The 18013-nt window shown below is 40.1% G+C and overlaps 1 protein-coding gene across 1 annotated transcript in view; it reads right to left on the bottom strand.

Annotated features, from left to right (window-relative positions):
* Positions 1-3001, bottom strand: part of khdrbs3 (KH domain containing, RNA binding, signal transduction associated 3) — an 80340-nt gene extending 77339 nt beyond the window's left edge. The window contains 1 exon segment of the mRNA XM_061665351.1: positions 2635-3001. Coding sequence (XP_061521335.1) covers positions 2635-2725 — 91 coding nt within the window. The 5' untranslated portion in view covers positions 2726-3001.
* Positions 3002-18013: the final 15012 nt, after the last annotated feature.

Raw genomic sequence — 18013 nt, 5'->3', positions numbered from 1 at the left:
TTTAGTCACGGGTTGCCTCTAAACTGGTAGTAACTGTAATTATCTCCGTTCTATTGTTAACATTGACGTTTGTTTTGGTTAATTGCTCACCAGAACAGCAGAAGCGAACCACATAAACAGTTCTAATGTTATGACTACGATTAGCTTCCTGGAGACTGATGTGCTTTCTCTACATTCTTTCTTTCTTTTTGTTGCATTTCCTCCATAGTACTCCTCCTCTTTGTCTTGAATTCTAGTTTCACTTGACAGAAATGTTTTGTTAGATGCCTCACGCTATCTGCAGTCCAGTAAATGAAAGCCCCTGGCCTCTATTTGCAGAAATACAGTACATTTGATTGACATTTTGGCAGCTTTTTATACCAAACATGCAGTTTATATGGATTCAAGGAATCTGTTAGGAATGCTGCTAGCAGGCATAATTATACATACAAGAAGATGAATATGCATATACTGTAGCTGGGAAGGAAGCAAATAACTCTGCCTCACTTTTCAGGAGACTTTTATGGCCCATGAGGGACCCAGCTTGGAAAGGCAGAGGCAACACAGGCCAAGCAGAGAGCATGTAAGCATGAATCAGCCAAACAATGTTTACACTGCACGTGTGCTTCCTGCATGAGGCGTTCCGCAGGGCTACGTCCAAGTAAATTACTGCCACACCACAATTAGGAAAGACAATGTACAAATGAACATAGGCTGCCCCTTCCCATTTAAAACTGCACTTTCACAGCAATGTTATTTTGTTGGAGTTAAGTTCCTGTCGTCGCTGCAAAGTGCAAAGTGACTCTTTGTTACATTGCAATTTTTAAAGGCATATGTTAAGGGCAAATGTGAATCCATTTGTCTAAATTGCCATTCATCAATCAATTATTAGAATTTGGGCGGAGGCAGAGGGACACCCTGGACTGGTCGCCGGGCAATCACATGTCATTCATCACTCAAAACCAAAATTTTAAGGCTCCAGATGCAACATTTCCATCGTATAGGGTCCATTTTTTCATATAAAAGTTTGTGAAGTGTGAGCCATTTTCTTGGCCCAAATTGCTGTGCTGTGCTTATTTCTACATTACATGTAAAGCACTTGTATAATCTCTATCCATCCATTTTCTATACCTGCTGCTTCTCAAGTTTTCACCTGTACCAGGAAACTGGACCACATCACACCGCTCCAAAAATCTCTGCAGTGGATTCCTGTGACTCAAACAATCGATGTCTAATCTTACTGTTGGCCCACAAACATCTAAATGTTCTTGGACTTATTGGCTTATTGAGTGTTCACAGAACCAGAACCAAACAACGTGAAGCAGCATTTTGTTTCACTTTCTATGTTTCTCAACTATGGAACAAACTTCCTGAACACCTGAGATTTCCGCAAACTGTCTGTACATCTATATCTGGCCAAATACACTTTATGGTCCACTGCTGCATACTTCTTGCTTTCGCCGTCTTGCTTTGATTTGATCATTTTCAAATTGACGATCTATATCTTTTATCATTTTAATGCATAGACCGACCAGGGTAGGACATGAGGAGGACCACGTCTCTGGCACTTCAGAGCATCTAATGGACCATCATGCTGTTTAAACTTGAATAGCATTTATTAATTCTATGTTGGGATTTTATCTTGTTCCATCTTTTCTTTTAAACTTGTTTTTAATCTCTCTTTTTTTGCCACTGTAAAGCATTGTGCATTTTCTTTGTGTATGCACGGTGCTAAACTGTACCAAAAAAAAAACTACTTGCCAATTCTACTTATCTTGTTCAGGGTCACAGGGAGCTGGAGCCTTTCAGCTGACTTAGGAAAAAAGGCGAACTACAGTACACCCAAGATTGGTCACCAGTCAATCACAGGGCAAGTAGCGAAAGAACGCCATTCGCACTCACAACCACACCTATGGACAATTTAGAGTCTGTCATGAACATAACATGCATGTTTTGGGAATGTGGGAGGAAGCTGGAGTAGCCTGAGAAAACTGGAAATCCTGAACCTAAAACCTGTGAGACAGTAGTGCTAACCACTAGTCCATCCATCCATTCAATCATTTTCTATAGTGCTTGTATCCTCATTAGTGTCAAGATGAGATCGAGCCTATTCCTGACTTCAGGCGAAAGGCAGACTACACTGTCAACTTATCGCCAGTCAATTGCAGGGCACATAGAGACAGATAACCATCCACACAAACATTCACTGAGTGGATATTGCAAGCCACGCTGCCTAACACAGAAGCCAGGTGAGTAAACCATCACCAAACTAGTAGTGACTTGGACTACAAAACAACAAACGTGAACTAATTCCGGTAGACGTGAGGCTAAAAGACCCCAAAAGATCTTCATTTAACTTCATTTAGTAAGGGGGAGGCATGCAACCATCTAATGAGATCCAGTGAAAATAATAAATAAAAAAGCTTTAAAGCTGCTCTGCATCATATTTATATTTATAATATGCCTGAAAGGGGATGCAAGTTACAATACACACGTCACAATTTGGTGCAGTAATCTTTTTATTTATTTGTTATTTAATTTTTTTTATGAAACAATCATACTAGCCCGGTTCGTTAAAAGCATGGTTCGAATTTCGGATACAACTCTTGTCTTGGATCTGCTTGCGTATCTGAGGTGTCAAGTGTTCGCCCTTACCTTGCTCCAGTAGCCGCAGAGAGTGCTGGAAAGACGGGTCCAGCGTGTCCTTCTCCGCCTGAAGCTCCGGCAAGTATTGTTCGCTCCCCATGTCGTCCCTGGCCAAACCAAATCAAAAACCTATTGAGGTGCACTTCGAGGAAAACTTGAACAAGCGGTTGTCCAAAAAGAAAGAGAAAAACCACGCAAATGTCTGGCGCTAGAAGAGCATTTTTCCCCTCCAGTCCTGAGCTCGTGCGCACACACAAATACACAAAGTGAGGTTAATTGTGAGCTTTTATGTTGTTGTATTCATCCCATCCGAGTGGAGCTCCGCCGCGTGGTCCCCGGCCGTGCTTGCCCTCTCGTCTCTGGGCGGACAGTGTGCCTGAAGCTCGCTCTTGACGGATCCAGCGGCAAAAGCCACGCCGTCTCCTGATTGGACCGTGTGGGCGTAAAGGAGGCGGGGCTATTGGCTTGAGCTGTCCACGGTGCTGATTCGTACCAGCGACACACTCGTATAACAAATCAATACACCTTATTGAAATGTATATACATGTCATTAATCCGTTCCAGCCCCCCACAAGACACCACAATCTTTACCTCTGGAAATATTGCATTGTATTGAATAAAACCACACTATAAAACAATAAAAACAATATAAAGCAATAAACCGTTTCTACATAATGTATTTACTGTACATTGGCACAAGCCAAAACTATAATATACGTGTTACACTAAGCTGTGTGCTCTTACACTGTGGAATCTTGTTTTTTGTATATTTGGTTTTAAAAAAAATTTCCCCCTCCATCTAAATTTTGTTCCAGTTTTCAGAAATCAGCTTGATTTTCAAAAAACAACAACAACAAAACACGTGACTCTGCCATTCAGTCGATGGGCATCTATCCAAAGCACCTTCAAAATAAAAGCCCACAGGATAGTAACACAGTTTGACCACACTTTTTGACCGCATGGTGGCTTATCTAGCAGTAATAAATCAATAAGCAAGCACAAAAAGAGTTTTCAGTGCTTCTGCTACATAAATAAATAAAGCCACCATGGGAACAAAGAAAGTGTGGTGAATCTTTTAGTATACTGGATTTTATTTTGAAGGTCAGACTTTTGACAGAATGTTACGCCTATGTTGCCTCAACTTGTCAGTGTTGCAGAGCAGACCAAGAGGCTTGATATTGCCTTAACTTGTTAATAAAAGCTTTCATTGTGGAATACACCTTGCCGTCTCTTCGGCCAATTTTACTCAATATGACGGAAAAGTGTGAGAGTGACGACCATTTGATAAAGAAGGCTAGAAACACACTAGAGTTCAAGAAAGACCTTGTAGCAAGTTACGAAAATTCAATTATAAATACTTTATTAATCCTTAAGAGGGGGCGTTTAATATTGTTTGTATTATTATCTTATTATCTAGAGCAGCATGGTGCAAGGTTAGAATCTCATGTGTGGAGTTTGCATCTTCTCCCAATGCCCTCAATGTATCCCACAATGCATTTTAAAAAGTAGTGAATAACTCAAGATGCGCTGTGCCCATGCAGAAAAAGCGACACATCACAACAGGGATGGGCAGGATGAACATTCATATTAATTTTGTAAAATACACCCAGTTAAAAACAATGTACCGGTACTATGATTGAAATGTATTTATTTGTTCGATATTTATTACCTGCAAATAGCAATTGGCCAGCCAGCAGTCCTGGGCATACCAAAGTCAGCTGAGATAGGCTCCAGCTCACCAGTGATGCTAATGGGGATAAGCATTATAGAAAATGAATGGCTGGATGAATGGATATTTATAATGGAAGGTCAACCAGCTTACGTTGTAATTATTATGACATACTATAATTACTGGTGTGCCCGATGAGTGTTCGAAAACTATTTTTCATCTGACTAATGACATCACTCAGTTACGGCAGATACTTGTTGTTTGGTGCTTAACATATTGTACATGATGTTATTTGAGCGCCGAAACGCACAGGTCACACAGCGGATCGGGACCTTTGGGACAGCTTTGCTAGGCCGATAATCCATCCTCTGTGATTAAGAACCATAAATCAGGTTTAGGTGAATGTATTCCTTTTTTGCAAGATGAATCGCTTTAGAGATGACCCTCTACATTTCGCATATGCACCAACTTCAGGAACCAGTCGACGTGTAAAATTCAAAATTAACAACCAGAAGCCTCCTGCACGCTGTAATTGTACTCTTAGTTTGTTGAAACCATCGATTGTTTGTAATTGTAAGGACATGCTGTCAATAGTTCTCAGGGAATCCAATCACCTTCTCGCGGGTCATGCATGCTTTACCCACGGCCGTGTTTATGAATTAATGAAATGAGAAGACAGATGTATAAGGTTGTTTTAGAGGGAATGTGCTTGTTTTCTAATGATGGCACAGCAGTATGATAACATATGGGAGATATGTTGAGATACAGCCCCAATCAACTTGTATTTTTTGCAAACATAGCCATGTGTTTTGTTGGAAATTCATATACAGGCTATATATATATATATATATATATATATATATATATATATATATATATATATATATGTATATATATATATATATTTTACATAGTGTGAAAAAAAGAGATACGAATCCTGTCAATATTTGTGGAGGATGCAGATGTAGCCTCAGGTGGGCAGATACAGTATATCTGTAGGCCGATCAACACCGGTTATATAATTGGAACTGTTTTTTTTTTCCATAAAATTCAATTACAGTATGTGGAGAATATATGACACAGAGGCATAAACCAAGATGGAAATATGTGCCAGTACTCTATTTATAAATTGTGATGTGGGAGAAGGCTGATGCATTTTATTTAGCTTGTTAGATATCAGGGGAAGCAGTCTGAATGGAACTAATAAAAGCTGTAAAACTGCTTTAATGAATACATTCAGGTGCTAACAGTGCGTGATTAATGAAACTGCAGCCACCAGGAGACAACATGCTCCTCTTTATCCATGTAAACTTCCCACTCTCTCCTCACTTCCCTCTTGGGTACATGAGTGATTCACCGCAAAGAGAAGCGCATTATGAATCAGCTTACTTTTTAATCTTTCCCGGAGACCATTAAAAACTAGCTCAAATGCACTAATCTCCCGTGCAAGGGAGCACATTATTTATAGATATGCTTGCCATCTGTTGCTTCCCGTCTTCATAAACAAAAACCCTTGCGCCGTAGTCGCCATCTAAGACGCTGATCAAATCCCCCCTCCAAGATATTTTTATTTAAGTCCTACAAGGCCAGGAGCAGCAGTGCAAACAGAACCGATGAGGAATGTCCTGTCAGATGGGTGCCGGGGAAGAAGAATAGTGGGCTTTAACACCCAAGTGTTATTTTCAACATTGGAAAACAGATGTATTAGTCTAATACCCGCAGCCTGCTGCATGCCACTAGAAGATGTCAAAAGATCCAATTTCCTCACTTTGACATGTTAGGGATCCTGCATGATTAGAATGGACTCACTTGTCTCGTCAGCTTTTCAACAAAGGCTGTTTCACTTCAAATTGTCGTCATCTGAGGAATCATTAGATGCGAACCTGCCGTCTCCCTTTGTATTGTTGAAGCAACACAGAGTGGTGCAAATGATGTGCACTCACTTTGCGTTGAATTCTGTAACACAAAATAAGTGTACACTAGCTTATCGGGGATGCTCTAAACACCCTTAAGTGGCTTTCTATGCATGACTGAGTAGCAGTGTAGGCAGAGTGACAACACTGCCTCTCAGTGGCCATGTCAAATCCTGTAAAGATTCTTGAGAAAAATGTACACCAGCGTTACACTACAGTACTTGTAAATTGTAAGGGTTAACAAAGTAAGATGATAAACTGCTACAGTCTTCAAAATTAAGTACTGGCTCACTAGTAGCTACATTTAACCTACTGATACTGACTTATAGCAATTTACTACACTTTATGAAGCATAAACTATATCAACATTTATTAACCCTTCATAAATTACCCATGTTGTCGTGTGGTACCAAAACGATTTTTAGGTTCATTTTCTAAATGGTAAAAGTGTATTTATCTAGGGTGTATTGTAGTCTTCGTTTGCATTTATCTCGCAGTTGCAGTGCTTGCTACCCACAATTATCATGAAAAAAATATTTACAGGTGCATCTCAATAAATGTCAATATAGTAGAAGAAAGAGAAACCCATACTATGTAGAGTCATTACACATATATAGGAATAGAATTTTCAGCAGACAAGTTCCTACCTAATTTCCAGATAAACAATCAATCACCGTAATCAAAATTGTCATTGTTTCGTATGTAACAAGCTATAATCAACAAAATAATATTTTTTAAAAATCACATTTTAGTCTGTGTCGAGTCTTTATGAACCGAAAATTAAACTACTGAAATAAATGAACTTTTCCACGACATTCTCATTTATTGACCTGAACCAGTATGAGTGATGATACTAGTTTTGCCTTTCAGAAAGGCATTAATCTAATAATTTCGATTGTATCATACTGAGAGGTATTTCTATTATTTTGATTATCGTAATTAGCTACATGGGAGTGGCAAAATCTTAGAAACAGCTCTCAGTATGATGCCGTGCACTTCTACACCACTGTAAATCAAACGTGAAAAATGTATGTCTTTGCAAAGGCAAATTTAATGTAGCCAATGCATACTGTGCATAATCGTATTCTCTTGAAACTTGTAACAAGCCAGTGCAAACTGTAGGCCAGTCCCAAGCCCGGATAAATTCAGAGGGATGCGTCAGGAAGGGCATCCGGCATAAAACTTGGCCAAACAAATATAAGCGTTCATCCAAAGAATTCCATACCGGATCGGTCGTGGCCCATCATCATGTATGCCAGGTTGGACACTAAAGAAGTAGAAAAGGATCTATACTGGTTGGCCAGACAGAGGGATAGAGATGAGAAGGATGTGCAGCAGGTTAGGGTGATTAAGCATAGAGATGGAAATATGTTGACTGGTGCCAGCAGTGTGCTAGCTAGATGGAAAGAATACTTCGAGGAGTTGATGAATGAGGAAAATGAGAGATAAGGAAGAGTAGAAGAGGGAAGTGTGGTGGACCAGGAAGTAGCAATGATTAGTAAGGGGAAATTAGAAAATGGAAAGGCAGTTGGTCCTGATGACATTCCTGTGGAGGTATGGAAGCATCTATAAGAGGTGCCTGTGGAGTTTTTGACCAGCTTGTTCAATAGAATTCTAGCGGGTGAGAAAATGCCCGAGGAATGGAGGAAAAGTGTGCTGGTGACTTTTTTAAGAACAAGGGTGATGTGCAGAGTTGTGGGAAATATAGAGGAATAGAGTCAATGAATGAAGATTAGATGAAGTAAAACAGAATATATGCACATGAATGAAAGGGGTGGAGGGGGAAGAGTGAGGCTACAGGGAGAAGAGATAGCGAGGGTGGAGGACTATAAATACTTGGGGTCAACAGTCCAGAGCAATGGTGAGTGTGGTCAGGAAGTGAAGAAACGAGTCCAAGCAGGTTGGAACGGGTGGAGGAAGGTGTCAGGTGTGTTATGTGACAGAAGAGTCTCTGCTAGGATGAAGGGCAAAGTTTTTAAGACAGTGGTGAGGCCAGCCATGATGTACGGATTAGACACAGTGGCACTGAAGAGACAACAGGAAGCAGAGCTGGAGGTGGCGGAAATGAAGATGTTGAGGTTCTCTCTAGGAGTGACCACGTTGGATAGGATTAGAATTGAGCTCATCAGAGGGAGAGCCAAGGTTCGATGTTTTGGAGACAAAGTTAGACAGAGCAGACTTTGATGGTTTGGACACGTCCAGAGTAGAGAGAGAGTGTGACTATATTGGTAAAAGGATGATGAGGATGGAGCTGCCAGGAAAGAGAGCTAGAGGAAGACCAAAGAGAAGGTTGATGGATGTACTGAGGGAAGACATGAGGGCAGTTGGTGTTAGAGAGGAGGATGCAGGAGATAGGCTTACATGGAAAAGGATGACACGCTGTGGCGACCCCTAACGGGACAAGCCCAAAGGTAAAGAAGAAGATTCTCTTGCAACTTGAACCCAAACTGTATACCAAAATACCCAAAAAAGATCCATTTATTTTCATACAATAACAGTTCAGGCAAGAGTCCACAGTCAAACATGAAATTCTGCTTCCCTCACAAAAGTCACCAACCGCTGTGGCTACTAAACGGCGCCATTAAGCAGCTATTCAGCGCAATTATACTGCCAGAGGCCCATCCATCAGTTACATTGATCACGCATGGTCGCATTTGACGTGCACACACACGTCTCCTGCCCTGGAAATGTTGTGCAAAAGAAACCTAATGAGAAACTGTCAGCAGTGCACAAGTAAACAAATCAATGGCACCCAGCGGTTCTACCAAGGTCATGACAGCAGACGCACATACACACGCGCGCGCACACACACTCACACACTGCAATAAGACCAAACAAACTTGGAGTTAAAGGTGTGGGTGAATCGTTTACGTCGGTGTTAAGGGCACAATCAAGATTAGGATTTTAGCAGTTAAAAAAAACATTTGATCTTTTAAAAAGACCATTTCTGATGCAGTCTTTCACCAGTCATATATGACTGGATGAACGTACTTTAACGTGACAGTTCATGAGGTGCACCTTCACAGTGGTGTTCGTACCTAATGTTTTGAGGTGATGATGGAAAATTAATTTGTCCCAAAATGGAATCTTCATGGAGTTGGGGGGACATTGTGTGGAGACTAGTATTAGATTAGGGGTGCTGAAGATTGGTTTTAGGGGGACTAGGACAATAAAACTTCACCATAAACACATACTACAAAATATTTTGGGGGAGGGAGGCATGATCATTTACTCCGGTTCCTGTTCCGTTTTAAGGTCCGATTTGATTTGATTTTGTGAAACATATCACCCGAATGACATTCCTTTAAAGACTGCTTCCATGATTGCTCTTGGTTTGGCTCCGAATGTGAAAATGTGATTCTGCTGTTTTTGTGAGTGGTAATTGTTTTGTATTTTTGCATGTCAAACTGTTCCCCCCTTAATAAAATGCTCATCAGCTTGCCAGAGGTTCGGCACTCTACTGAAATTGCTGGTTAATTTTGAGTGTGCGTCTCATTGATTCACACAGTCTGCATTCTATCTTAATGCAAGCCAAACAGCACTTTAAATTGTAAAGTTTGTTAAGGTAATTGTATCCATCTTTAGCTTCTTTCACTGATACACTTCATGCCAAACTGACTTAAAACCTGCCTGTGGCTCAACCTGCATCACAACAAATCGTGTCTTTGTATTTATTTTTTTTTAAACACAAAAAGTACAAAGCACGTTCGTCTTGACAGGCTGTCTCTCAGCAGCTGTCAGGAGGCCTGCGTCGCTAGTAGGCCTGGACCAGTCATTTCTGCTCTCCATTAGAACTGTCAGCTCCACTCAACGATGGCCTTTAATCACTTCAAATATTATTTTACACACCAAATCCTCAGCTAAAGACAAAAGCTGTGTCAAATGACCCTGCGCTAAAAAACAAACAAACAAAAAGCATACACACACATAATATGTCACAAATAATGCTGCAAAATGTAAAAGATTTAATAAGACCGCTTCCATTAAACGTTCCTGTTGACGGTATTCTTAAAATATAACCGAGTGACGCCTCTGGCAAAACCAATGAAAGACACCATGTTCTGCCTGTCTCACGTTTCATAGTTTAAACTGGTAAATGATCTTTGCAGGCTGACATCTGGCTGACATTTGCTGTGGCGAACATCGTCTATAACCCCGGTATCTTTTTTTCCAAAGGCTCCATCTTGTATTGACACAAAACAGAGTACAATATACATACCGAGGTTAGAAGGTGATGTTCGCCAATGAGTCAAGATTCTGCCGGTAGCAGTTGGACGGTAGGGTCAAAATTTGAAAAAGAACATCCATCATGATAGCTGTACATTTTTTTGACGAAGGCAGTATGATGGTGTGGGGCGGCATCTCCCTCATTGGAATGTATGACACTTGACTTTTGAACAAGTTGAATGTAAAAGTAACAGATTTGTAGTATTGACTCATCAGGGGGAGGGGGTGTTTCCTGTTGAGGTACAAGAGCTCATTAACCTCTCTTTGTTTGCATCTCTTCACCCTTTTAGGGATGATGTCCCCACGCGAGAGGACAAGGCTCCAGTGTTAGGAGGCGAATCCTTCTTCAGTCTAAGGTGACGGCGTCACTCGAGCTGAGGTGGAGGAGGCCTTCCTCTAATGCAGCCAGATGCTTGCCTGGCTGCCTGCCTGCCTTCCCGTTTCCCTCTTCGGACTCAATGGTCATCGATTGGCCCAGGAGCGACACTGTGTCCCGTGGAGGGGTAAGCAGATACACCTCATTGCCTCCAACAATCATCTGGCCCCTGTAGGGACAACTCATGGTAAATTAATAGTGTGCTTGCAGCGACTAGATATTGTTAATGTATCTGCTATTGATGGAGTGAAATAACATCAGTAGCTTCAGACTTACTTAACACAAAACATAAATCCGTAAGACCAATGAGGCTCGAGGCAAAACAGGAAGTGAGTTGTCAAAGCTTCTTGCCTGGGATTTTAGGCAGAGTCACATTACATCAGTGCTTCTTTTTTATTATGTCAACAAAACTAAAAAGGAATTGTTCACTCATATTCGTCTCAATCCCTCTCTTATTTAATACGCCGTCTGACGTCACAGCGATGCTGCTCCCGAGTTGAACGTTTTTTTAACTCCAGATGGGCGCCGTGAGAAGGGAGAAGAAGGGAACATGCGAACTCCACACAGGAAGGCCAGATTTGAACCCAAGACCTCAAATACCTCTCAGTATGATACAAACAGTAGCTCACCGTGCCACCTCCCCTTTAAATAATTATTGTGAGAAATCATTAACATGATCAGTTTCTTCATTTATGAGAATATTATCAATAATAACAGATAATTATAGGTAATTTGAGCATTTTTATTTTTGGAAGTGTGTATCAAACTGGCAGCACTTCAGGTGAAGTAGCTCTCTGTTTCAAAAGGGTTGGACACCCCTTTTCTAAATGATGCCCCTTTGTCTCTGATCTCATTGTCTTAAAAAGATCTTGACTTCTCCTCTTTTTGAGTAGACAGCATGACTCCTTAACATTGCCATTGCTAGTAAATCTGTTCACATGTGGCAAAAAGCCCTACAAGGAGTGTATGTTCCATTCCAGTGCACCGAGAAATTCAGTCTCTCTTATAATAGCTCCGGGCAATTGCAGAACAACAAGGGAATCAATTTTCATGGTTAGGTTATAGATGGATTTTCGACACTGGAGCTTTTCATCAGTACGAGTGAAGTGCCGCATATCCGACAGTAAGTCGGACTCGTTTCCGGTGAGGGTTGGACTCCGCCAAGGCTGCCCTTTGTCACCGATTCTGTTCATAACTTTTATGGACAGAATTTCTAGGCGCAGCCGAGGCGTAGAGGGGGACCGGTTTGGTGGCCTCAGTATTGCATCTCTGCTTTTTGCAGATGATGTGGTTCTGTTGGCTTCATCAAGCCGTGACCTCCAACTCTCACTGGAGCAGTTCGCAGCTGAGTGTGAAGCGGCTGGGATGAGAATCAGCACCTCCAAATCTGAGACCATGATTCTCAGTCGGAAAAGGGTGGCGTGCCCTCTCCAGATCGGGGATGAGATCCTGCCCCAAGCGGAGGAGTTCAAGTATGTTGGGGTCCTGTTCACGAGTGAGGGAAGAATGGAATGGGAGATCGACAGGCGGGTCGGTGCAGCGTCTGCAGTGATGCGGACTTTGTATCGATCCGTTGTGTTAAAGAAGGAGCTAAGCCGAAAGGCGAAGCTCTCGATTTACCGGTCGATCTACGTTCCTACCCTCACCTATGGTCACGAGTTGTGGGTCGTGACCGAAAGAACAAGATCCCGGATAAAAGCGGCCGAAATTAGTTTCCTCTGCAGGGTGTCCGGGCTTTCCCTTAGAGATAAGGTGAGAAGCTCAGTCATCCGGGAGGATCTCAGAGTAGAGCCGCTGCTCCTCCTCATCGAGAGGAGCCAGATGAGGTGGCCGGGGCTTCTGATTCGGATGCCTCCCGGACGCCTCCCTGATGATGTGTTCCGGGCACGTCCCACCGGGAGGAGACCCCGGGGACGAGCCAGGACACGCTGGAGAGACTACGTCTTTCGGCTGGCCTGGGAACGCCTCGGGATCCCCCAGAAGAGATGGATGAAGCGGCTGGGGAGAGGGAAGTCTGGGCGTCGCTGCTAAAGCTACTGCCCCCGTGATCTGACCTCGGATAAGTGGTAGAAAATGGATGGATGGATGGAGTGAAGTTATGTCATATGAAATATTAAGAAATCTTGGGAGAAAGCAGAGGTACAGAGCACACATTCCTCTCCAGTGGATCCCAGTGGATGCCGATTGGAAGATAACTTAATGCATTTGTTAATCTTGCCTTACATCTACATGATTGTTGAAAAGTAATCAAGCTCATACTGACAATAAAATAACTAGATGCCATGCAGTCCACATGAAGAGGAGATTAGCTCCAGCCTGACCCCTTGTGGAGGATTTTTGTACAGAGCACAAACGGTTCAACTGAGGCCATGTTTATTTTACCTGATCAAATAATGACGTTTACCCTCTGCCTTCAAACACTCTATTTGTCAATCAATATGTCCTTGGGCAAGGCAGCAGGCTCCACAGTTCTAGCTAGCAGCATGAACAATGACATGTCAAGTCCCCTCGGGTAACTAATGCGCTAAGGCAAAGGTAAAGAGGAGGTCAAACCTGTCAAAACGGACAACAAGGTGTTCTAATTAAGATCTGAATTAAAATAATGGATGCACAAATGATTAAATGTGTCAAAAATGATAACCATCGTATAACGCACAGCCTTAAAACCAACTTGGGGGGAAGGGTGCTTTTTGGACTCAGGTGACAATGTCACAGTGACGCTAATGACAAATAATGGGCATCTGCTGAGGGACATGTCATATTGGACGTGCATTGTATCGACCCGTATCGAACAGAACACATTTTTGGAGATATGTGCATTCAACTCTGAATGGCTCACTTGCTACCTAATTGCTTTCATTTATTGAGTCAAGTTCTAGTCATTTGGTACAGAAACAACTAAATTAATGTGCACAACTGTTCATTTGAAACGTAACATGGCGTTTCCAGATTAATAACATTGTAAGAGTCTGAGTAATGTATTTTTTATGAACCTTGATTTTAAATGCCATCGTGTATTAAGACAATATTCATGTTTTCATGGGATTGATCATAATTAAATATTTTTATTTATTTATTTTTCACACGACCTAACACTTTTTAACATCTTCAAATTTAGATTGGTTTTTAATTTTAATTAAAAGAAAAAAAATGTTTTATCTGTAATTGTATTTATTATATTTTGCTTTGGTGTACATGAGCCAACAATTATTAACGAGTAAAGCTTACTATTTTTTAATGCCATTGTATATTATTATTACTGTATATCTTTTTACTTCGGAAAATGGATGGATGGATATTTGTAAAAAAACATTTCTATTAACATGTCCTAATTCTAACAAATTTTAAAAGCATGTATGCACAGTATAATTTTATTTTTGTTCATACTGATATTTTTATTCAAATGTTATTTGAGCCGTTAGACAAATGTCGCCAGGTGTCAAAATATAAACGCAAATTTGTCTCATCCAATCACCGGGGCGGTGGGCGGTGCTACGTTGCCATGACAATGACGTCAATGTTGGTGTCGAGTAACTATAAGGTCAAAATAAAGGCATGTGAATGAAGATGGTAGCGTGTGCGCGTGGTGGTGGGAGGCAAATAAACAACAGGTTGGCCCGAAGTGGACGCGACGTATCCTGAACGACTTGGCATCGGTCTCGGATGGACGTGGACTTGGCGGAACGAGTTTTTTTTACTCGGCCCGGTAAGGAGACGTCAGACAGCAGAAGGTTCGGGTCACGGACAAGCTAGCTGAAGCTGGCTAAGTCACCGAGCTAGCCGTTAACCTAGCATGAGCTAACACTTTGACTTTGTGCCTTTAAGCGGCCGTTTGGCTCCATAAAGTTACTTTCGATCGTTTACCCGCTACGAGCGGGGTATTTTCACGGATTGACGCCTTTGAATAGCGAGAGCGTGAGCGTTTAAGTGGTCTTTTTGGGCTGTTTTGGGTCAAGCCTTTGACAGTGGCTTTTTGGCCTTTCATCAAGTCTTTCCTAGCGGTGTATATACGATGACGTCAGAGCACTCTAGCTTCCTACTCCGTTCCAATGTTACGTTTATCCAGGTTAACAAAAGCGTTTAAAATAAACGCATGTAAACACGCAGAGGTCACGCAGTCACAGCTGCCAAGGTGACAGAGAAAGGCTTTAAACGACGCCAGTGACGTCAGACTAGTTTTTTTTTTTGTGATTTTTTTTAAAAAGCCAAATGTAAAAAACCCGATGCAAATTAAGAATAAAGGTGTAATATTAAGAGGATCATGTCATGTTACAAGTAACAAGTTTCATAAGTGTTTTTTCAACAAATATTTAGTATTACAAAATTAATGTAATAGAATATAATTTCATAATAGTGTATTCTAAAATTGAAAAAATATAAATTGTACAACCAATATAAAATATTTAAAATACAACTGTTATGTTGTCCTGGAATTTTAACATGTGCATAACTATAATTTTTATTCTAGAAAAATAAAATAGACCTTTATTAGCATAACATTTACTACTTTTTTTCCTCATACTATTCTGGCATTTTTTCCTCAAAAATAACTTTTGTCTCTTGTAACTTTATGGGCTTTATTCTTGAAACATTCCTACTTTTTGTTTGATTATCATCACTGCTCTTTATGACTTTGTTTCCCCCCCAAAAAGATTTTTTCTTGAAAAAAAAAAAAAAAACGGCTGAATACATCTCAGATTTATTCTTTTGCTTATAACTTGTAAATTTACATCTCCAAAAATAACTATTCTTGTAACATTACAACCCTTTTCTTGTTATGACTTGTATAACTATAAGAGAACTCGTAATATATTTTAACGTATTTGCAGAACATTATTGTAATTTTTGTAACATTTTGACTTTTCTCAAATTCTGTCTTTCTAAAAAAAGACATTTGTGACTTTCTCATATCATGACTACATATTTTTATACATTTACGACTAACATAACTTTATTCTTGTGATGTTGCAACTTTTTCTCATATGACTTAACTTTTCAATGTCTTGTCTTTTTTTCCAAGTTAAAAAAAGTATTTTTTATATTAAAACCTTCTTAGAATTACTTCTCAGAAATGTAAGACTTTCTAAAAACATTTGCATAACATTGCAACTGTTTATTGTAATTACTTTTTTTTCTAAAATTATGACTATATATTCTTGTAATATTACAACTTTTTTCCAAAATGACGTCTAATAACTTTGTGTCTCGTTTTTTTTTTTTTTTGCATATTACTAGTTTTTAGGGTAAATTGTATTATTCTTGTAAAATTCCGACTTTTCTAAAAAAATATATTTTGCAATATGACGAATGCAAGGTTCTGTGTTTTTTTTTTTCGGGAAAATACAACTTTGTAATATTGCAACGTTTTTCTCATAATGACTTCTCATGACTTTACAACTTCTCATATTTTTTTCCAAGTAAATAAAGATTTGCCCATTACTTTTTCTTGTAAAATGTCTTTATTCTTATAACATTGACTTGTTAAATTCTGATTATTATTTTTTTCTTTTAATATTAGGACTTTGTCGTTACTTTACAGGTTTTTGTTCTTGCAACTTTTTTATTTTGTGTAACTGTTCAGTGGCACTAGGTAGTTGAGGGGCTGTAAACATCCCCGACTGGAAGCTGTCTTCCCAGCAGAGCTTTCAGTCTGATGTTTGCCGCCACCAGCTACTTCCAATCCCAGCATCCGCAGGCGACGACGAAAACGACTTTGCCTCTCAAATCCGGGCTCAGTTCATGTAAACATCCTACACTCAGCTGGAATCCACTGCAGAAGTGGCTGAGGGAAGGGTGTTTACGTGCGCTGTCTTGGAAATAAGACCGGAAGAACTGGCAAGAGCAATTCAAACCTCCTTTAAGGCTCATGTCACAGCTGTGAATGGAATTATAGTTAAGAGCTTATCCATGTCATCATCCTCACTGAATTTGTTTCATGGTCGATTAAATAATAAACTGTTTTTCTCATTAAAGTGTTAATGTATTGTTATCATGTTGGAAAACTATTCTCGCCTTTTAAAGGGGAACTGAAGCCAACATTTCTTTTTGTAATAATACTTTGTATGGGGCAACACAAGTCTAAACATGATTATATTCTGATAAGTTTTGCATTTGTGGAATAAGAATTAGACAGATTAAGTAATACATTTTCTTCCATCTCAGGGGACCACCATGTTTAGCAATATTGTCCTCTGCTTTTGACTCAAATTAACCTCACAACTGCTTCTGCACTTGTGTTGCGAACGTCACATGACCAAACCTGGAAAAGAGGTCAGCCAACTACCTGTGTATGCTGCGATAACTAGCATAACTACAGGTAGATATGGTTTGAACTCAAACTCATCAAATGACATGTATAACATGTATAATGTCTTTAGAAACAAATCTCAATTCAATTGACAGGGTCATTACATATCTGAACCACGGGCCAATTGAAACATGAATACTATGACAGGCAGCTCACAGATGTGATGTCATCAACCGCATGATTGGCTGTAGCCTATAAGCACAAGTCCTTTTATAACAATTTTAGAGATCAAAGAAAAGATTGTCAAGTCAGTATAAAATTAGGGTTACTTAAAACAACTTAATCAATTTAATATTGTTTTATTCAGAAATCAAACTACTGTAAGACGAACTTTCCATCTTCTCGAAAAATACAACTTAATTCTCGTAACTTTACAACTTTGTATATTAATACTATTGTAATTGTATGACTTCAAATACAAAATTTAGGCTTTTTTTTTTTTTTCTGTATTTTTTTTCCTTAGCTGAGAACTGCAAGGCAGACCTGCTAACCGCTTTAGCGTGCTGCCTTTAAACAACTCCTACCTGAAATGAAACGTTTCTTTCATTCCTGACAACAGCTATAGTTTTTCTGAGCTGTAGCTAATTAAGGTAAATATTATTTCTGTGATTAAAAAGGTACCGTGACCTTGGCAGTAAATGCACAACTTGCTGAGAGCTTGTTTTTATGTTGTTGCACTTACCACAGGAGGACTGCTAGATGGCAGCACGCTCATAAGCACACTTCACGATGCACAGCAATACATTCCAATGCAAGAGCCGCATGGACAATTCTGCCTTTACCAATAATAATAATGCCCTACTTTTTGTTTTTAAATGTGCTTGAAGTGTTACATTGGTGTCAAAGGGGTGGTAAAACCTGCACGTGTCGTATTGTATCAAATTTTATTCCACATT

Source organism: Phycodurus eques, chromosome 20 (assembly GCF_024500275.1).
Source record: "Phycodurus eques isolate BA_2022a chromosome 20, UOR_Pequ_1.1, whole genome shotgun sequence".
In the NCBI taxonomy this organism is placed as follows: domain Eukaryota; kingdom Metazoa; phylum Chordata; class Actinopteri; order Syngnathiformes; family Syngnathidae; genus Phycodurus; species Phycodurus eques.
The sequence above is the reverse complement of the archived record's forward strand: the minus strand, read 5'-3'. Positions and strand labels throughout refer to the sequence as shown.